Source organism: Planococcus citri, chromosome 4 (genome assembly GCF_950023065.1).
Source record: "Planococcus citri chromosome 4, ihPlaCitr1.1, whole genome shotgun sequence".
NCBI classification, from domain to species: domain Eukaryota; kingdom Metazoa; phylum Arthropoda; class Insecta; order Hemiptera; family Pseudococcidae; genus Planococcus; species Planococcus citri.
This window is the reverse complement of record NC_088680.1, coordinates 53786022-53809100: the sequence shown is the minus strand read 5'-3', so window position 1 is coordinate 53809100 and position 23079 is coordinate 53786022. Positions and strand designations below refer to the sequence as shown.

At 33.7% G+C, this 23079-nt stretch overlaps 2 protein-coding genes and 1 long non-coding RNA gene across 5 annotated transcripts in view; 1 reads left to right on the top strand and 2 right to left on the bottom strand.

Moving 5' to 3' along the window:
* Window positions 1–23079, top strand: part of LOC135844090 (NADPH oxidase 5-like) — a 142587-nt gene that overhangs the window by 72211 nt on the left and 47297 nt on the right. For all 3 annotated transcript variants that reach the window (XM_065362200.1, XM_065362199.1, XM_065362198.1), the window contains exon 3: window positions 9335–9429. In XM_065362200.1, coding sequence (XP_065218272.1) covers window positions 9335–9429 — 95 coding nt within the window. The remainder of the gene's footprint in view (window positions 1–9334; window positions 9430–23079) is intronic.
* LOC135843304 (uncharacterized) lies at window positions 16611–17514 on the bottom strand. The gene is made up of 2 exons (XR_010558301.1): window positions 17228–17514; window positions 16611–17147 (listed from the first exon to the last, which is right to left on the bottom strand). It is a non-coding gene; the product is annotated as an uncharacterized LOC135843304 (long non-coding RNA).
* LOC135843195 (uncharacterized) lies at window positions 19952–20765 on the bottom strand. The gene is made up of 2 exons (XM_065360984.1): window positions 20657–20765; window positions 19952–20549 (listed from the first exon to the last, which is right to left on the bottom strand). Exons 1-2 carry the CDS (start codon window positions 20657–20659, stop codon window positions 20070–20072), a joined length of 483 nt encoding a protein of 160 aa, XP_065217056.1. The 5' UTR covers window positions 20660–20765; the 3' UTR covers window positions 19952–20069.

The window sequence follows — 23079 nt, the reverse complement described above, 5'->3', positions numbered from 1 at the left end:
GTCTTGGCAAAAATTTCAGTTGAAAAAATTTCGGACTCAAGCCATGCTATTTTCAGTATTTTTTTCTGAATTTTTTGAGCATTTTTGTTCTCGTTTTCAAGCATATAACATACTATGTAGGTATCAAAAATATTAATCAACAGCTTATTTGCGGTATTTCCTGGTAGTTATCTACTCTCGCCTCATCCGCCCTTCTGTATTTGAACTGATCTAGATGATTGAAATGATACCTTGCTCCATCACAAAAAATTGAACATATTTTTACTACCCTGCAGTACAGATTCAAGAAGTACAAAGTTGTGAGCAAATTAACCTCATTGAATCCTTACCTTCATAACCTTTCACCAAAATCCATAAGTGCATATCCTCCGAGCAACAGCAATTAGGTACCTCATGTACTTATTTTTCATAAATTTCAATGTGTATCTGGTGTCGATGAAAAATCATTTTATGAGTTCCCTATCGCCATTCACCATACCAGGGCGGTAACATCATTAAGCGCGGTAAAATTAATAAAAAGTCGTGACCGAAAATTAATTACAATCTGTGAGACTATTTAATTTACATAAATACTTTTAACACGATCCAGACTAAACTTGACGACTTGTGATACTTTAAAGTGCCGAACATATGTGTTCGAGTATATCGCTGATATTTATGTGTATGGTGAAAAAATTAGGCGATCGTTAGACGTAATCTATTGATTTGATTTGTTTATATGGTAACTTATACATATATCGAAGTCGCGTCGTTAATTTAAATACTTAGTTTATTTCAGTGTTGAAAGCGATCAACACCGTTATAATTTAGCGGTCGTTTAAATCTAGTCTATAATGTTCAATTAATATTTAACATGATGTAGTACTGCACAGTGCTTTATGTCTTATTTTTCGACCAAAGTCAGCTATCAGCTATCAATGTTTTAAAAAATTAATTATTTTTTTTGTGTTTTTTGTTTACATCCTCAGGGGATTAAGTACGACAGCATAAAACCTGTAATACTTATTATAAGATTTAATCACCTACATTTTATAAATTGTCTTGTTTTAGATTCTCTTGTCTATAGTTTCTTCTGTTTCAAGAATTCACAGTTTTATTACAGAAATTTTAAAAAATTGTCAGTAAAGCCAAGGTGTAAAATTTTTTAGAAAATTTTCAGTTTTCAGTGTCAGAGGAAATTTTGGAAAAAATTGTGTATTGAAATAAGAAAACCGAGACGAGAGGTGAATAGGTACCTACTCATAGTTCGAGTTATTCTGGCATAGACGACTCAGACGACTTCAGTCAACTGGGATGGCTGATATGGTAGAATTTTGGAAGTAGGTATTTCAAAAATGCAATATTAAAAAGTATCTTCTTAATTTTCTCAATTTTTAAATTAAAAACGCTTCGATTTCAAAGCAAAGGTGTGATGAAATAACGTGTCGTTGGGAGAGAGGGGTGAGCTAGAAATTTCTCCATTTCCCCCTCAATTTTCTGAACCTTTTACCTCAGATTCCCCCCTCCCCCCCAAAAAAAATCAGTCAATTGACCAAGAGTGGTTCGATCAAATTTTGTGAGGAAAGTTGAAATAAAAATGTTGAATGATCTAAGACTTTAAAAAATGATTATTTTATGCAAAAAATGTAAATTTTTCTATGGATTCAAGTTGATTTTTCTATTCTCGAAAAATTTGGTCAAAGGCTTTTCTTTCTCCAAGTTATTACGATTTTTTTCTCATTAATTAAAAAAAAAAAATTCAAAAAGTACTTTTGGCTAATGTTTTTTATTTATGTGTTGTTGAATTATTTTTGAAAAAAATTTCATTTCCCGAAATGATTTATTCTAAAAGTTCAATTTTTTTGTGAGTTGGTCAATTGAGCAGAGTACCCTATTACACTCTTCAAATCAATGTGTTTACCCAACATGTGAACGTAGAGAACCTCCAAAAAGTTAATTAATGCAAAAAAGTTGATTTTCATGGTTTCAACATTTTTTGTTTTTAGGAAAAAAGCTCTAAAAAATTTACAATCTTTCATTTTTTCAGGACAAAATTTTATGTTTCCAAAAAGAACCAATTTAGGTAAAAATTAGAAATTGTTTACGAATTTTTGAGGAAAATGGGATTTTTTGAGTTGGGATTTTTTGGCAGTTTTAATTGGAATGAAGGACCTTATTTTTGTAAATTTCAAGTACAAATAATGCAACATTATTTTTGATGTGAGAAGTCAAGTTTTCTACTATTCAGCTTTACAGCTGGAGAATTCAAAAAGAGAATGATCTGGAAGCGAAATGCCTTTGAAAATTTATAATTAAAGAAGTAAAAACCCACGATTTTTGGCAATTCTTTGACTTTTCCAACTTCACAAATTTTTCTCGACCTTTTCTAATTTATACCAAAAATTCCCAACTTCTTTCCAACATTTTTCTGGTTGGAGGGGGGGAGGGCACCCTCTGTTCAGAAGGCCTCTGTTTCGGAGGAAGCATATCGTACTCGTACTTTGATTTGGAATCCCAACGCTATAAATTAATATCCAACGATGTCGAATTATCTGTCACGATCAAACCTACTCGTACTACAAAAAAAATTACATCGATATTAAAATAATTTATCTGTCATTTATGCCGGCTGTGTTACGACGGTCGCTGCAAATGTCATCACCTATCATCGAATAAATACAATACTCATGTCAATTAAACGTCGCTTCTCAGTACTGCAGGTCTCGCTCGCGATATCTACCAATGATATCATAATTACGACAACAATCTCGATAAGCGCATCATCTCGACGATAGAGTCGTCTTAGGAGGTCGTGTTCGAGATGAATAATCCGCAAGAGCGCATTTAAAAAAAAGGAAACACCGAGAAAGAAATCGAAGATGGGGAAAAAATCATCAAACGTCACGCGATTTTAACATGATATTTAACTGCGGCCTTGCTGCTTTTAACGTACCTAGACCTACCTATAGGTACCTGTATTCTGCAGGTACACAGACGAACACGTCAAAAAGTAATTTTATAAAAATCATCGGCCTTAAAATCCGAAATTTTAAAATTGCTCATGTCCTCGCATCGACAGCCTTCTTCTAGGCTTCTATATAAAGTTGGCCATCATTAATACAGGGTGTTCCAGAATAACCTTTCACATTTGTTTTTTTTATTACTCTGAGAGAAAAATGTTTACAAAAATTCTTTTACAACCAAAATGAAGTAGAAATATGCCGTTTTTAGACCGTATATTTGAGTTTTCATTAAAAATGAAGTTTTAAAAATTTTTCCATCGAGATATTTTCCTTCATTTTTGACACATTCAACCAAACATTTTTTCAAATTATTGAACACTTCTCTTCCAATCAGTTGCGACTCATGAACCTAGAAGCTGTTTCAGAGTCCTAGATTTATCTCGATACACTTTTGACTTGGAATAACTCCATAAAAAAAAATCGCAGGCTGAAAAGTCAGGGGATCAAGGTGGCCATTAAATTTCTGGTTCAACACGTCGACCATAACAAAATTATTTGATGACCGAAGTGCTCACGCGCTAAACATATGTGTACATCCCTGGTAGTTCCAACATGTTGGAAGGAAGTAAGTAACTCTATTACATCGCGTCTGTCTTTTAGTTTGGAACAAGAAACTCGTTTAACATTTTGCCTTACCCCTCACCGTTACTGTTTCGTTAAACACACATGGTCCCACTATACCGAATTTAGCCACGCCCAACCAAACAGTCAACTTGGCGGAGGTTTAGATGTTTCTCAAGTATTATCAACTGATTCTTTGTACACTAGAAGCGCACATTCCAATTATTCACTTCACCATTTAGATAAAAATGAGCTTCGTTACTGATGAGTAAGGAGTAAAGAGTTACAGGAACCTTTATTTTTAAAAAAGGCCTTCACAGTAAAAGCACACTGTACAGCCATCTACTTCTCCAGGGCAAAAAATAACTATTGAAACATAATTCGGCATGCTTTGGCTACCTAGAACCGCCTTTACCATTCCCCTAGCTCCACTTGAACACAGATCAGTGGTTACCAAAATGTGAAAGGTTATTCTGGAACACCCTGTATGTGTGTTATATTATATTATCGTCGGGTGTGTTTGTTTGTACGTATAGTAATGTATGTTCCAGCACGTCCATCGCGACGCATAGCCGATGTCGATGGTGTTCTCACCTGTGTCAGTTTCATTTTTTATGGATCAGATTAACGCGCCGACGATGTATTAAAAATTACGATACACGAAACTTTACGAGTGTATGGAAGTTTAACCGATGATGAGGGATATAAAACTACCTTTTTTCTCTCTCTTGTAAGTCGCGCTATTCTCTCTCATATAGGCTGCTGAGAGTGAGTCCGTTAGCCAGGTTGCCTATTAACGGACCAAACTTGTTATTATCGAGTATATACCCCTGTATTAACATAACACCGATCGACGTTAGCGCGTTAATATCAGTCGTGGATGTACACACCTACAAGCCAATGATACCGGCTAGATTTCGCGTTTGTTTGAACCAGATGGGAACTGCGAACAGAGGTACTTGTACTGAAGAATGAATATAGGAATAAACATACTACATACTCGTATTTATAACTTACAGTTGATCATAACACGATTTTTGATCAACAGGGGTCGGGGTACCTGGGTATGAGTATTTCTTGGGCGATGATATTGATAACTCTCGGCGAATGGAATTGAAATTTATGTTCATCCGTGTTCAAAAATGACAGTAGATTTGTGATCAGTGGACGTATGTAGGTGTTTCTGAAGAAATGTGAATGAAAGATCTTTGATCTGAATTGACTTTCCTACATTGATGTCGTCTTCCATTTGTCTTTGTCGAGGTTCTTTGTAATCAGATCACACAAGAGAACGGTCAGAAGTGATAGATATGTAGTTACTGATTTGAATGAAACTTTGGCTGGAGATACTTTAATGAGAGACTGGTGTCTCGGAGGTAGGCACTAGGCTGAGGCAAGATGGGAGTTGAGCTAAGGCAAGAAGGAGTTCTGAAACTGAATTAAGGCAAGACTGAGATGCTGGAGTTACACTAAAAAAAAAAACTGAAGTGCTAAAAATGAGCTAAAGCAAGACAGTAGCTAAGCTAAGGTGAGACTAAAGTGCCTTATGAAGCTAAACTGGGGCAAGGCGGGTTCTGGAGACATTTTTGTTAGGTAACGATGTCGATAGGCCTACTGAGAGAAAAATATCATTTACAAATCCAATCAAATTTAAAAGTCTTTGAAAGCGCAGATCTGCTAAAAATAAAATAAGCCATAATTTCATTTGTAAAAAGTACAGAAAAGTCAAAAACTTCAAATAGTAATAACTAATGAAACAAGTGAATAAAATGACCATTTTCACAGTTTTTCATGGTCAGAAAATGAGGAATCAACAATCCAGAATCCAGAACACCAAAAAAAAATTGGCAAAATAATTCTTCAAAATATAGCGAATTGTGATACATTTGAAATAAGTACCGATAAAATCTCGATTACTTTGGCATTGGATCGATGTACTATCGAAAAAGTATTAAAAAAATATTACCAGGCATCTCTAATTTTTGTAGATTTTAATACTAAATCGACTTCTTTCAATTCGAGTTATCAAGTCAAATTACGAGATTGACAAAACAAACTTATCTGCAAAACTTTAAAGATTTTAGAAATATTTCGACATGTCACTTTTTCAAAATTTCGGTAACAAAGTTAAGTACATTTTTTCAAAAAAAAAAAAAAAAACAAAAACAAAAAATCAAAATTTTTAAAACTTTGACTTTTTTTTTGGAAGAAAAAAAGAAATTATACCAACATGTGAACAATTTACGAAAGTATTCACTTTTCAATTCTTTTCCAATTGGTTACACTGCCTTTTCAGCGTTACGGTAATAAAGCTTTGCGTTCCTGGCTAAAATTGTTGAAGTCTTACTTTCTGCCAAAAATTGCAAAAAGTCTCGGCTTTTGTCAAAAATTCAAACAAATGTTGTTTACATGCTAAAAATTACCTATCTGCTAAAAATTGACCCTTGTTTATTAAAAGTTCCAAATATCTCATTTTTTTGTTTTTTAGAAATTGACCAAAAGTTTCGCTTTGTTGCCAAAAATTGTCATAAATTCCAAAAATTGCCAAAAAGACTTGCTTTTTGGGCCAAAAATTACTGAAAATCGTGACTTTCTTGCAAAAAATTCCTGAGTGGTTTTTTTTGGTCAAAAATGTCCAAAAAAGCTAATTCTAAAAATTGCCAAAAAGACTCACTTTTTTGCCAAAAATGACTGAAACTTGTGACTCTTTTGCAAAAAATTCCTGAGTGTGTTTTCTTTTCAAAAAATGGCCAAAAAAGCTTTATCATCTGCTAAAATTGTCAAAAACTCCCTTTTTTGTGAGAAATTCTCACTTTATTTATGCCAAATGTAAAAATTAAAAATGTTTACCAAATTGCTAAAAATGTTGCTTTTTTGTCTAAAATTCCAAAACATATTACAAAATCTCACTTTTTTACAAAAATTACTGAAAATTGTAATTTTTTCATCAAAAATTTGCAAAAACGCCCTGCCTTTTTCCAAAGTTGTCAAAATTTTACCTTTTATTGTCATTTTATCCCATGAAAATTCAATTTTAAATGTCTCACATTTTTTTTCTAAAATTTTACAAAAAATCTTGCTTTGTGGTCAGAAATAGTCAAAAATCCTTGTCTTTTTGCCAACATTTTCCAAAAAAGTCGCTTCTTTAGTGAAACGCTGCAAGTTTTTTGTCAAAAATTGAAAAAATTTTTTCTTTTGACCAAATTGCTGAACATCTTTTTTTTGGCAAAAATACTGAAAATTGCGATGTTTTGCAAAAAATTCCAATGTTTCATTTTGAAAAATTTCCCAACAGTCGTTTTTTTTGCCAAAAATTACCAAAAGAGTTCTGAGTACATATTGTCGTTTTATCTCATGAAATTTCAATTTCAAATGTCTCACATTTTTTTTTTTCAAAAATTGCCTCAAAAAATCTTGCTTTGTTGCCAAAAATTGCCAAAAATCCTTGTCTTTTTGCCAAAATTGTCAAAGTGTCACCTTTTGCCAACATTTTTCAAAAAAGTCACTTTTTTAGTGAAAATTTGCAAGTAATTTCCAAAACGACTTGCCTTTTGTCAAAAAATGAAAAAATTCTCGCTTTTGACCAAATTGCTAAGCATCTTGTTTTTTTTGGCAAAAATTACTAAAAATTGCGATGTTTTGAGAAAAATTCCCAACACTCTCGTTCTTTTGCTAAAAATTGCCAAAAAAGCTCTGAGTACTTTTTGCTAAAATTGTCAAAATCAGGCTTTTTTGCTAGAAATTTCCATAAAATGCTCTTTTTTATGTCAAGGATAATTAGTAATTAATTACTCACCAAAAATTGGTAAGGTCTTGATTTCAACTGAGTTGCTAAAAAGTTTTGCTTTTTTTGCTTGAATTACCAAGAAAAATAAATTTACTGAAATAGCTTTTTTTCTTTACCAAAAATGGCCAAAAAGCTCTGCCTTTCGCTAAAGTTGTCATAATTTTGCCATTTATGCAAAAAATTCTCGCTTTTTGCGAAAAATTGCTATTTATCGCTTTTTTGCATCAAATTTCAATTTTAAATGTTTTACTTTTTTTTTCAAAAATTGCCCCAAAGTCTCGCTTTGTTGCCAAAAATGCCCAAAAAGCTATGATTTTTTTGCCAATATTGTCAGCCTTTTGCTTTTTGTCAATATTTTTCAAAAAATTCACTTTTTTGTAATAAAGTTACATGAAAAATTAATCAAGTCTCACTTTTCGACAAAAATTGCAAAAATGGACTACTTTTGTCTAAAAATTTACAAAATCTTTTTTCGCCAAATTGCTGAAAAAATCTTGTTTTTTTACTTAGGAAAACATTCCCAAAATTGCCAAAAAGTCTCACTACACCAAGGTAAGAGACAAGAGTGGCGTACTGGACCTAAAGCGAAGGCAAGTCCGAATCTAATGAGCGCCAGCCTTACATTATGAATGACTCAAGTTATGAGAAATGACAAGACCTAAGCTATAGCGAGTCTGTAGCACTGTAGCTAACTCGTTCCAGCCTTCCATTAGCCTACGTTAGATGAAGACATCAGTGAGAAGACATTCAACCAAAATCCACCAAAAGTCTTTAAATTTTGATTTTGAAATTTCGCTGGCCACCTCCTTGCCCTTGGATTGTCAAATATATGGACACCAGCAAACTAACATTATGTTGACCAAATATATATCCATGCGTGATACTGAATAGCATTAAATAAACCAGTCTTATTGTAGATCTCACCAAACGTGGTATATTTACGATTGATGCTTATCTCGAGTACGTATTTATCCGGTCAACTGTTATAAAGAATCAGCCTTGGGTGCAAGAAAACTTTTCGAGTCAATTTGTTATTTATCCAAAAATATCCGACATATTTGTCAACAACCTTCGTCTTATGATACAGATTTCAATTTGGCTTTCTCTTTCAGCTCATATACGCGAAAAAAGTAGGTACATACTATCGATAGGTGAGCATATTATTGTGTCGCGACGATAACGACGACGTTTAAACGACTTCATCGTCGAGTTGTATTTTGAGTCTTACTCGTAGGTACTTGTTTTTAATCTTGTACGTGTATCTGCTGCACTATACGTACATACAGATGGTGATGGTAAATATTTTAATAATATTTATATTTATTAGGTAAAAAAAAAACTAGATCGTATATACTCGTATTTAATGATTTAACGTGTTGTTGATTACTCTACGTGGTTTTCGCTCCCCTCGTCGAGTCTTTTTCGCGCAGAAAATACATCTACACGACAGCTTTACTTGTTAATAGATAACCACGTAATTACATACCCCGGGTATAACACACTCCATCGTGCGGTGAATATACTTTAATTATTTTATAACACCGAAAGGTGGTACAAGGACGGCTAATTTTTTACAACTAGGCTAGTCACGATGTTTACCAACTCAATTTCGTCCATTTGACCCTAAACTGCAGCGGACGTCAACAATAAACGATTTTAATTGAAAAAATTGCCTGCTTTCCGAAAAACACAATTCTTCGGGGTATACGAGTGTATGAATAAGTCGTTGTATGATATGACCTTTTCATACTGTAGGTCTAGGTACAAATACACATACGTAGAATATGGAAACGTTGTTGTTTGTTGTCGAATTCCAAGTTCGCCCTGATGTGTCATTGTTGTGTTGGTGTAAAAATTCATTGAGCTTGTATGTAATATGATACCTATACTTATGTATTTACGTACTTATTATGTTAAGAAGAATGTCTTTTCTTATGCATAATAGTGCAGCTGATTTTAATGGAGATGATTGTTATGTTTGCAGGATGTTTTGTCGCGTATATTTCAATTATTCGATCATGACGAAGATGGATTCTTGTCACAAGACGACTGGATACAATTTATCAAAGAAAGACTGCTGTAAGTTATTCTTGCATTTTTTTTTTTTTTTGATCGGATTAGTAGATTAGAAAAGGAAAAGATGAGGCTTCGAAAAGATTTGACACGCCTGTAGTTTTGCTGTTTTTTTTGTATTTTATGAGGACTTATTGTCAGTGGCCAAAACATAAAAATGTATTATGTTGAAGGGGCGACTACCAACCACATTTCTTGTGAAATAAGAATAAGGAAAATGATGGAACGTGATTTTATTTCCTGGTAGGAAATTGAATTGGTTTTTTGGAGCATGTTTCTCCCACTCACATTCAGCCAAAAAAGTTCAAATTTTCGATTTGAACTAAAAATAATATTTAGAATAAAAATCCAGAATTTTTCATCTTCAGTGTAGCATCATTCCCAAGAATTTTAAGTAAGCCTTACCAAAAATTGAAATCTACCCATTTTCCTAAGAGAAATTACTCATCAAGCGCCTTCAGTTTGAAAAGTCTGCTTCATAGCAGTTTTTTCCCCAAGGGCTGGAGGTCCTCAGAATTGCCTCTATTAGAATTTCAACTGTTTAGCAGCAAAATTCAAAGAACTTCTCTAAACAAAAATTTTCATTTAAATTTATTTTAAAAAAAAATTATATATTGAGTTGCTAAAATTTTTACAATTTTGTGAACAATGTTTTACGACCATATCTCAATTTTTCACGATTTTTTAGCTCACTTTTGATATGAACAAGCGCAAATGGGAGAAAATTCATGATTTTCCTCGTTTACGATTGCAAAAATTGGTGAAATTAATAATGTTCTCTTTTTTTAGCGTTTTGGTTGTTAAAGTTATTAATTTATTATTTTTGTACAAATTTTCAAATATATAATGTATTTATGCGCCTTGAAGGTGAAAAAATGCTGATAAGATCAACAAGTGAATAATTTGCGAAAGTACACACTTTTTTATTCTTCTCCGACTGGCTACACTGTCGTTTTAGCGTTAAGGTTACAAAGCCCTGCCATTTACAAAATTTTCAAAATCTCACCATCTTCCAAAAATTGCAAAAAATCTCGCCCTTTGTCAAACTTACCAAATAGTCTCGTTTCCTGACAAAAATTGTTGTTTTTCTTTTCAAAAATTCACATTTTTCTTCCCCAAAAATTAAACTGAAGTTTCGCTTTTTTCCTAAAAATTGATTGCCAAAAAGTTTTGATTTTCGTTGAAATTGTCAAAATTTTGCTTTTTGCCAAACGTTTACAAAAATGCTCTCTTTTATTTAGCAGAATTGCTGAAAAATCTCAGTTTCTTTTTAAAGAATTGATCAAAAGTCTTTTTTTTTTTTTTACTGAAAATAATGTTGCAAAAAAGTCCTGCTTTTTTGACAAAAATCCTTGAAAAACGTAAAAATTGTCTCACCTCCTTAATTCCCCTCCAAAACACCCAAATATTGTGTTTAGTTCCCAAAAAGATGTGCTTTTCTGCTTTTTCTGAGTTGTCAATAAAATTTCTTTTTGCCAAAAACTGCAAAAAATTTTCGCTTTTTCAAAAATTGACAAGAATTTGTTTTTTTTTTGCGAAAGATTTCAAAAAGTTTTAATTTTTTCCAAAAATCACCGAAGTCTTTGTTTTTTATCTACTTACATATTAAAAAATGGCTTTGCTTTTTTGACAAAAATTGCAAAAAAGAATCATTTTTTCACCACTAACTTATCAAAAAATCCTGCTTTTTGCTAAAATTGTCAGTCTTGTTTTTTGCCAAAAGTTTACAAAAATTCTTGCTTTTCAACAAAATTGCAAAGTTTTGCTTTTTTCAGCAGAAGCAACAATTTTCAAAAATTGCTATTTTCTAATAAAATTGTCCAATTCTTAGTTTTCTGACCAAAAATTCCACTCTGTAATAAAACTGCTAAACATTATCTCTTCTTCCCTAAAAATTACCCAAATGCCTCACTTTTAGTCCAATTAAACAACTGCCAACAAGTATTACGTCTTTGAAAATAATTTTCAAAAGTTCCTGCTTTTTGCTACAATTGTGTTTGGCCAAAAATGGTCGAAAATTCTTGTGTTTTTTCCAAAAATTTTCCGAAGAATTATTAATGTACGCCATTGTTGTTGTTGTTTTTTTTGAAAAAAATTCAAAATGTAGATAAGTATATCACTTTATTCTAAAAATTGTCAATGTTGCTAGAAATCTCAAAAATTCTCATTTCAATGCCAAAAGTTGCTAAAAAGTCTTAAGTTTTTATCAAAAATTTGCAAAATGGTTCAACTTTTTATTTCAATTTGTAATAATGTTCTTGTTCTTTTTTTTTTCATGATTTTTTTTATGCATGAGGTGTAATGTTTTGCTCTCGTTTTCTTACTTTTCTGGATACTTTTGATTACTTTTTCAAGCTTTTTTGATTTTTTTTTTGGAAGAAATTGAGTTTGAGCTCTGGATTTTCAAAATGAGAAGTATCGAAAATGACTTCTCAAAATAATGTTGAAGCTCCAAATCTTGGTCTCTACAAGTATTAAAGATGTACCCATCACTGAGACCTCTATTTTTGCATTATAAAAAAGCAACCCCTCATCTCAATATTCATGTGAGATATTGATGCACAATTTTCGAAATGAGAGTAAAATTTTTCACTCCAGGTTTCATTTTTACTTTCTGGAATCTTAATTGGAGTTGAACTTCACGAGTAAATTAATTTTCAAGTACAATTTTTCTCACAAATGCTATTGAATCCTGATGAATGTGACAAACATTTGATTCGCGTTCAATAATACGTCCTTAACCAGTCGTGATTTCTTCGTACATTGTAGGATTAAAATGCTCCATATTCTTAATAATAATTTCTAAAGTGGATACGTCCACCCGCATAAATACCTACTTGTCTTAATATAAAATCCATTTCATGGCCATTCACGACTAAAATCTGCCACCATTTACCTAGATCCATAATATGGAGCATAATAGCTTTTGCATTTCATCCAAGGACACATCTTGAGGCAAAGATTTGGTCAAAACAATGCTATATTTTCGGGCTGAGGATTACGCAATTAGCAAAATGTAAAAGGTGTAAAAACAGCCGTAAAAGACCCGTTCGGGTACATACGAGTACATTTATAACGACGAAAGGAAATAACATCGAGGAAATTCCTTGAACAGCTCGTATGTTGACCAATTGGCCGGAATGACCGTGGGCCTTGTGGATATACGTACGATTACGTGTGTATAGGACTCCGGGCTGGAAAGATTTTTATATAGACATGTCTGGAATTACCTGAGACGTTTCGGAGAATCGAATTTACATCAATTATTTTGTTATGCTTTCGATATGAAGACATGTATGTATAAATATTATTCCAATGGCATATCCGCGCTCTGAGATGACACGATGTGTCAAAATACTCGTCACGATGCAATGGAACTCTTTTTTATTTTTATTTTACAAGTGTTAAAAAGAACGAACGTTCGATGATGGCCTGATAGCAGACGAGGTACCACACGCTTCAACACCAGAGTAAAAATTTGACGCTATCGTACCGAATTAATCTGTCAATCATATTTCCAACCATGTCTAGCTGTCATTAATTGACGTCTGTGATAATTGAATCGTCAAATTATGAATTTAATCAAAGCCCAGAGATGTTCCTCGAACAACTGGTTTGGTTGTACATATACTCTCGAAGCCGCTTTCTTTAGGTTTTTTTTTTATTGATCGTATATTGTTTTATTGGCGTTAGGCTATAATCTATACTTAATGGCCAGTTATACTCTTAATTTTACACCTGTTTTAATTATCTCAAGCGCCGCAGCAGACTGTGGTTCTCTTTCCAGAGGTTTACCGTCCAAACTTATACTACGCTGTGTTTTTTTTCTTCTTCTTCGTTTTTTTCCAAACGTGATACGCCTTCGCAAAGTTTACGATTTATGAAACAATTTATCAAATGATTAATGGTTCGTGGTGATGTCTGTAAGTGTATTGCATATGTTTACCACACGACACACAAGACAAGAGGCTTCCAATGGTGCAAAGAGATTTCGCCAACTTGGGTATATCTCTACCTGGTGCACGTACATGTACAACGAAGGCTGTAGAAATAAATAGTATATAGTGTGTACTATGTACTTTTATACCTACGGACGAGTTTCATAATTCTCACCGAGCTATCGAATTGAATTATAAAGTACCGCACGAAAAGACATTTACTTCACGTACTTAATTCACTTTACTACTCAAATGTTCATGTACTTATCCGAAGATTGGAGAGGAAAATATTAATCTTTATCGAAGAATAAACCGCAGAAATCGTCGCGATGTTCTTTTGAAGCATTATGAATTGAGTGAAGAGTGTATTGAAGGATTCCCTCATTCAGCCCTTCGGGATGAAGGAATATAATTTTTTTTTTATTTGACAGTCATTATTTGTACTATCATGGCTCAGTGGTTTATGCTATTTCACGCAATTATTTATGTGCTCTTGAAAATATAGCAACTTTTTAAAAATTGAGTAAAACTAAGTACATCTTGGACTATTTGTGGACAAAGGCATCTGTTTTGGGTTTTGGAAATTAATTGGATCAATGAGTCTTGATTTTGCATCTTTAGAAGACATTTATGAGTGAGCAGTTTTTGTGACGTATTCTTTGATGGTTCCTATTTCAAGCCCAATGCAAATTTGTGAGTTTAGTAGGAACCAAGGACTCGTAGTGATGATATGTAGGCATTGACTTTTCAGATATGGACTGCTAGCAGTGCTAGCGGTGCATATTAAGCCAATGTTCTTGAACATAGTTCATCAGTTGGTCGAGGTTTGGCTTCCACGCATGCCCGAATCTGAAAAATGTGCGCAGTGACTATAGCTCTCTCCATCTGTTGAACCATACCACAAAAGTAAAATGTCATAACAGAGCTGGTGCATGCGCAGATTGCAACCCTCGACTAACTATGTTCAAGACATTGGCTGTATGCTATAGGCTTATGGGCCACTAGCAGTCCATATCTGAAAAGTCAATGTATGCCCCATTGGGTGAAAATCTGCTGATGATAGGCGACAAAAAAACGCGACATGAATTGCAACACTTTCCGCCAATACTTTTCTGCTCATCAACCACTTAACCAGCACAAGTATTTTTTACGCGATAAATTCTGCCAACATCCAATATTCATGAAAAATTTTTTGGCACTGCCAGGGGATCAAACCCGGGTCTCTGAGTTGGAGAGTGACTTTTCTACTTACCTAACCACTAGGACATGTGATGGAATGAATGCAAATATTACTATACTAGGTATGCTAAAACATTCACGTAAAATACTGCATTTACTAGTGTTATTTAGTAAATTAGAGAAAAAATACGCCAAAAAACAGGTTGGTGGCGTATTTTGCAGTTGGTTTCTTCCAGCACGAAAAAACACACCATGTAATTTGAAAGTGCTGTGGCCTTACTTGAGGAAAAATACACTGCAAAATATTCACATAACGTATTTTTAGCAGACTTTTTTTGGTACACCAATCCACCTTCTGAACAGTGCTTTTTCATGCGTATATTCAAAATACATCAATAAACTAGCTGCTTTTGGCATCTTTTTCAGCGTATGGGCAGATTTTCCCCCAGTGGGGTAGGTAGTAGTAGTCTGCATGGGCCAGCTTGAAAGCCCAAAACAAGCCCAAACGCATGCTAAGCTGCGAGTGACTCATGTGATCACCACATTCATGTCAGGTTGGGCTCAGTTTCTTTGGCACCTGGCACACAATGTAGTGATTGCATGAGTTACTCAGTGCACAGTGTTGCGTTTGGGCTCATTTTGGGCTGGCCCATGCAGACCACTAATAGGTAGTATGTACTTTGTTTTGGAATGTTCCTAATTTTTTGATGCTTGTATTTCAGGTACCTACACTGAAAGAAATAAACAGTAATAGTTACATTAAAATGATGCACTCGATATAGGAATGAAACGCATTAATCAGTGCATATTTAGAGAAGTAACTATTACACAGAAGTGGGGTAACCATTCCATCGCTTTTATTCAACAATATGTATTTAAAAAGTGGGGTTAGGTATACTATCAATTTCACATTTCTCCGCACATCTAAATAATTCTCACTGCAACGAATTTTTCTAGACCTAATTTCGCTAAGAAAATTTTCCTACCTGACTGGGATTTGAACCTGCGACCTTTCGTTCCTGACTACCTACACTTAACGACATGACCACGAGTAGAATATTTGATTCAGGCCCTCAAAGTATTTATAGGTTTTTCACTGTTTGAAAAAAAGGATTTCATTGCAGTACGGCGATGCACTCAGTACATCGTTTACTGTATTTAGTAAATCACTACATGGTTCTCAGTCATGTTTAAGGAATGTAATCATTGCTTACTATACGATGTAATTATTATCCACCAAATGATGTTTTGAATACCATGTCTGCAGGACTGAGTCCCCAAAGAAATGTAATGAGAACATAGAAATGAATTTTGAAAAGTGATGCAATAAATCCATCCTAGCGATGTACTCATTCCATCACTTGATGCATTCTCTGATTTAACCTATGTAATCATTACATCAAAATGAGGTAATTTGAAAATTACTGTACTGTGCAGTAACCATTACATCAATTTTGGAACTGAATAAAGCGTTTTGAAAATCATTTCTTTCAGTGTAGCAATCTAAACAACACAAAAATAAGTAATGATTGAACACAATATGTAGTGTTAAGTAGAGTATTCTTCCACTGTAAATGCTCCAACTTGATTTCCCGTTGATGAGTGGATATAGAAGACACAATTTGTTGTAGGCTGAAGTCAACTTTGCATCAATATGCTTGGTGAAGTTCAATTTGGTATCCAAAAGGACTCATAAATATCCTACAGCATCTTCTCTCTAATTAAGAGTTGTATTCTGTACAGATAGGGTTTGCTGTGTTTGAATTTTCTTGAGGCTGAATATTTTAGCTTCACTTTTATCAACATATAGTTTCAGCTTCCATTTTTCATATGACATTTGATTATTGATGATTGAAGATTATCTATTGCAGTAGGTATATGCAGGGAAGAATGGTAAGAATGATGCATGAAATTTCAAGGTTTTCAGATTTCTGTTCTTGAAATGGGGTTCATTGGAAATTCTAAATCAGCAAATTCATGAAAAGAAACTCAATTTTGGTTATTTCATCATAAACAGTTCATCAATTTTGCACTCTCTTCAATGTGAAAAAAAAAATGATCGGATTGATGTACATTTAAAAATTTGTTTATTCAACATGAAAATAATAAATTTTAGGTATCACTTATTTGATTATTAAAGCGATTCTGTACGACCCTTCTAGCTGCTCAAAAAAGTGTACAATTACTGCTCCTTTTTCGTTTAGCCGTGTCTTGTTTTTTGATGGTTTTGTTGTCCGTTCTTTGAGCCAATGGCTGTGGCATGATGTATTCTTGATGATTCACAAAGGTTTGATTTGGATCAACTGGTGGATAATGTGGGATGCCTCTGTTGGGGTCAAACATGTATTCTCGATGATTCACTAAGGTTTGATTTGGACCAACTGATGGATACAAAGGGATGCCTCTGTTGGGGTCAAAAACTGAAACGGATCTAGAGTCTCTTTCTACGGATGGCCAATCGGGACAAGAGGTTTGTATTCGTGGTGGAGGATCAGGTGGAGGATTAGGTGGATGATACACGTCTCTTTCCTTGATGATGCAGTTGCACTTTATCACTTGTTCATAACATCGTTCTTCAGGTATTATGGGCTTAGGATCTAGCTCTTTCTGTGAAGAAAAATATTTCATGTTAAGTACTTGATTAATTGGTTGAACTTATCAAATAATTATTACATAATGCACGATACCATTTTTCTATTTGACCACTGATGCATTTTTCTTTCCAAATTACAACCGAACTGCTCGTTTTGAAAACAGAATACGTAATGATTTTTTCTCTCTTTCGGCAGCCCTATTTAAAGCATTCGATTCGGTGATGTTTGTCTAGTATTTTATTATAAAATTTGATCAACATGATATCGTTTTGTTTTGGTTATCTCGATAATACTCAGGTCTATGTCAGATCGAGACGTTTGAAAATAAAAAGAAATGTTGTGATTTTTGCATAATTATTCGTCGTAAATAATTCGAAATGTTGTTCCAAAACTACACATGTATAACTAGATGATGAAATTATTGGTGAAATTGGGTCAAAGTTGAGAATTCCATAATGTTTTGAAAAACGAATTAGAGACAAAATAAACATCAATTGTTGATTATTACGTAGATGATTTGTAAACATTTTCGCAGAAAGAGCGGATTGCTGCGCTTCGAGGTTAGAAAAATATTATGTAGAAAATTAAAAAGATTTCAATAATCAGAACTCTGATATTCTTTCTCCAAAAACCATAAATATGCGCTTAAAAATTCACTGAAAAATTCCCAAAATGCTCTAAAACGTAAAAGCATTCCCTAGCGATGTGGATGTTGTTTCACAGGAAAAATCATCTTATAAATAATTTTAAAATTATTGTAAAATGTAAAGTATCTACTTATGTATTGAGAATGGAATGTTTTATTTTGTTATTAAATTTGAAAAAGAAAAAAACGCAAACTTCCTTATCCTTGGAAATCTTTATCGTGGAGGGGAAGAGTTTTTTAAATCCTTGAAAGTTTGATTTTTCAAAAACATCACCGTTGTTTTCACGCTGATTTTTTCTTTAAAATATTGTGTGGGGAAAAGAATTGAAAATTGGAATACCAGTACAAAAATTTTAAATTGGATGAAATATTTCTTAAAAACGTTGAAAATTCTCTAAAAAACTGAAAAAATCATTTTAAAATACCTAAAAATGTGCTTTACTGCATTTTTATGATCTTATTGGTAGAATAGGTCTGCAAAACTATCAAGCTCATTTAACTGGAAATTTTATGAATTGTGAAGATAATTGAAAAATTCCCTGTCCCCTATGAATACGAGTATAAAAAACATGCTGTTGCATAAAAGTTTGAGCCCCACTAATTATTTTACTCTTGAATTTTTTTTTTTGAGAAATGTAGGCATAAAAAAACACGAGAGTGATGAGTTGATTTTCTATTTAGAACGGTGAAATTTAATGCTTCTACAAGTACCTTCTATCTTGGTGTTTTTACTTCAATTAAATAGATTTGGGCTTGGATTTTGACTATTTTTTCGAAAATCCTCATCTGTGGAGTAAACAGAAATGAAGAAAAAATTTTATTTTGAGCGGAAAACCATGACCTGTGTTTGGGAAATGGCAAAATTCAACAGGGAAGGGGGATTAATATTTGGCTGAGAACGGTTTTCCTCTTAGTTGACTATTTTTAATATTTTGACAGGTATTCTAACCCCCAGAAAAATTTTTGGATCGAAGGAAGCTGCATTGAAAAAGCAAGAAATAATAAATTATGAGTCAAAATTTCAGTTCTGGCCATTTTTTTTTTTTTTAATTCTGAAAAATGAAAAATTTTCCAAATCGACTTAGAAAACTGAAATTTGGTAGTCATCCTATTTTTGACTCCAGTGGCGTAGCCAAGGGGGGCGAAGGGGGTCATGGCTCCCCCCTTGAGAGCGAAAATTTGAAAGAAAACATGCAAAAATGGACGTTTTTTCGTTGTTTGGACCCATTTTTTCCAAAAATTTTCGCTCTCGCTTCGCTCGAGCAGTAATTTTGCCTTCATTTTCATGAAATCACCACACATTACAATAGATTTCCAGAAAATTACCTCTCATTTCGATTTTTCATGCCTAAAAATCTGGTTTTGCCCCCTCCTTGAGAAAATCCTGGCTACGCCACTGTTTGACTCCTCAAATTGATGGAAATAGTTTTGAACTATTTCGAGTGGTCTTGTAGCCTCCAGACAATTCTTGAAGGTCTAAATCTCCTTGAAATTGTATCCATTGAAGTTGAAACGCTAAAATTTACCTTGTGCTTACTTTTATTTCAACACACCAAGTCAACTGGACATGGTTTCAAGCTGCTCTTGAGTCTCCAGTCCTTGAAGAAACGCTATAAAACCTGCCCAATTTGTTTATTTATTTTAGTTCGTATAAAATTACACGATTGGTGCTCGTCAGTGACTTCTATAACCGATCACACACCATTTTTCAAAAATCGATTTCTGTTGATTCGAAATTATAAATGCTCATGCAGAAATTTCATAATTTGGCTGGAGGCTCAGAATGATTTGAAACCATCTCGTTTTGTTGCGATTTTAAAAAAAAGTCAATTATTTTTCAATAAAATGATTGAACTGGCTTAAAATAGGAATTTATCTTTTTTTAACGCACCAGTGCGTTGAATCTTGAAACCTTGCAACGAGCTTTGCTCAAAATTCAATCAATGCGGCGAGATATAAACCTTAAAAATCTGGCTGTTTTGGGAGAAATTGCGATGATATGAAAACTACGAGGCCCACGTCTTCAGCTTTTTGTAGAATTGTTGAAGAAATCTCGTCGAATGAAATTTGAAAAAAAATCAAAGGACTTTACTTCATCTTTGGTTCAAATGAGTATAAAATAACTCTCGAGAAATAATAATAACTTCGATAAATAATTCGAGAAATACAGCTACTTTTTAATCACATTTATTTCGAATAAAAATTATACCTACAATTATACATTTTCGTCTATTTTAATATGTAGTTTATTCAATAAGTAAGTAAGTAATTCAAAACAAGACATTCGCATCAAAAAAATTTACGCGTACAACTCTTGCCCCATTTTACATTCGATGGATTAGCGTTTCTTTTAAACCTGTCACGAGTGTCACGCCTTTGGATATTTCCAGACCCATCGTACGAGTATCCTTCATACGGAATATCTTGATACGAATTCCCTTGATACGGATCATCTTGAAACTGATATCCTTGATACTGATATCCTTGAAACTGATTTCCTTGGGATGGATTTCCTTGATATTGATATTTTGTTGGTACTAATTCAGCGTCTTCTGTGCGGCGTTGTGGATCACGTTCTACTTCTCCGAAATCAAGGTCGGGATCGTTGAAATTCAAGTTCGCGCAAGGATCTTTTACTACTATGGGAGCAGGAGGAGGAGGAGGAGGACGAGGAGGATTTAAATCCCTTTCCTTGACGATACATCTGCACTTCATCACTTGTAGATAGCATCTTTCGTTGGGTTGTTGTTCATTCCGATTTGCTGGATTCTGTAATGACAAAAATTTCAAGTGTTTAATATCGTTTTATACTCACAATTTGCTCGACGAGTTGGAGAATTAATCTCTCATAATGTTCATAATATAATGCATTATACCATTTTTTTACAATTGTCGATTGATATACACTGGTATTTTTTTTTCAAATTTGAAATTACAGTTGAACTGTCTGTTTGTAAATCAGAATACTGAATGATTTTTTTTCTCTAGTGGCTGTCGTATTTAAAGTATCGAATGCGGTGATATTATTGTCTAATGTTTTGTTTTAAAATTTGAAATATTTATGTTGTTCCAATATCTCGTTTTGTTTTGGTCATTTCATTAAGATGATTTTTTGGTTTGCGTCGTAAATAATTTGAGATTTCAATCAGTCGATAAAATTGATTATGAAATTAGGTCAATATGCTTATAATTCGAAATCATGTTTGGAAAAAACAAAAAGACAAAATAAAACTCGATGTTGATAATTATTGACTTTGGACGAATTGTAAACATTTTTGCCGGCGAAAGTGAATTTATAAACATTTTTTGGATGGATCAGTTCATTTTGTCAATCTACAATCATATCTCATTCATGCTCAATCGCTCAAAGCAGAGTTTTTAGGGATGGAGAGAAAGTTGAAATTGAATGTTGAATTTTGTTTGGGACATTAAATTTCAATGAAATCAAATACTTGTCTTCATCATTTGTAGGGTGAAGGAAATCGTGCCAATTGTTTATAACTCCTCGTTCAACTCAATTAGGTAGGTACGCGCTACCCAAGTTCATTTTTCGATTTTTGTACAATTTTTGAAAATTTGTGAGATTTGAGAATTGAGTGTGGATGAGAAGTTTTGTTGTTTCTTTTCAACATGTTGAAAATCTTAATTAAATGGAATAAAAATTCAGAATCTTCCATTTCTGCAGAAAACCATTCGTAACTTCCTCTACCCTCTTTGTTATCTTGTTATTCGATTCCTTGATTTGATTCATACCACTTTCAAACCAATCAAGAGCATATACTTACAAGGGAATCTCTTGAGGTGTCCGCCTCCGATTTGAACAGGACCGCGATTTTTGGAAAGAGCATGTTCTAAAACACCCAAATCCAAATTTTCAGCTGCCCAAGTTCATTTTTCGATTTTTGGCGAATTTTTGAAAATCCGAAATTGACTATTTTGGTGATTTATGCTTTTTAAAAAAAAGTACGTACTTGATCAGTAAAAATGTTCAAAATAAGTCCTAAAACTAATATTAACCCCTCAAATCCAAATTTCGCCATTTCCAGCCATTCTGGAGCCTCCAGTGCGATTTTTCAATTTCTCCAGAATTTTCAATTTGCTCCAGAAGGCGTAAATATGAAGTTGGGCAGCTAAAAATCGAGTTGTGTGTTATACTCGATCTGTTTAACGAATTTATCCACATTTGAGCCGATTCTGGAGCGGGCACCTCAAGAGTGGTTTTTTGACCAGCTTTTTTTCAAAATAAAAATATTCAAAAATCAAAAATTTCCCGTTTGCGAGAAAATTTTCGAAACTTGCGCGAATCGCAGTATTTTGTCGTGAACTAACCCCACGAGGGCGAATTTCGCCATTTCCAGCTATTTTGGAGGCTCCAGCGCGATTTTTCAATTTCTCCAGAATTTTCAATTTGCTCCAGAAGGCGTGAATATGAAGTTGGGCAGCTAAAAATCGAGTTGTGCGTTATGCTCGAACTGTTTAATGAATTTTTTCACATTTGAGCATATTCTGGAGGGGACACCTCAAGAGGGGGGTTTTGACCAGCTTTTTTCATAATAAAAATATCCCAAAATTTAAGGGAGGCCCAAGAAAGGCTGGAAAAAGCGAAATTCGATCTCGTATGGTTAATTAATGACAAAATACAGCAATTCGCGCAAATTTCGAAAATTTTTTCGCAAACGAGAAATTTTTGATTTTTGAATAAGTATTTTTATTTTGAAAAATATGTGATCAAAAAACCACTCTTGAGGTGTCCACTTCAGAATCGGCTCGAATGTGGATAAATTCGTTAAACAGGTCGAGTATAACACACAACTCGATTTTTAGCTGCCCAACTTCATATTCACGCCTTCTGGAGCAAATTGAAAATTCTGGAGAAATTGAAAAATAGCGCTGGAAGCTCCAGAATGGCTGGAAATGGCGAAATTTGAATTTGGCGGGTTAATATCAGTTTTAGGACATAATTTGAACAGTTTTACAGATCAAGTACGTACTTTTTAAAAAAAAAGCATAAATAACCAAAACAGTCAATTTTGGATTTTCAAAAATTCGCCAAAAATCGAAAAATGAACTTGGGCAGCTGAAAATTTGGATTTGGGGGTTTTAGAACATGCTCTTTCCAAAAATTGCGGTTCCGTTCAAACCGGAGGCGGACACCTCAAGAGTTCCCTTGTTAGTGGAAGAGCTATACCCACTGCAATTGCCCTGAAATAAGTGAAAGCTGGTACTGGTCTCAAAAGTTAGTACAGATACCCCTATTTTAAAAGCACTCGGTCTGCCAATCCGCAGCTGCTGCTTTAAA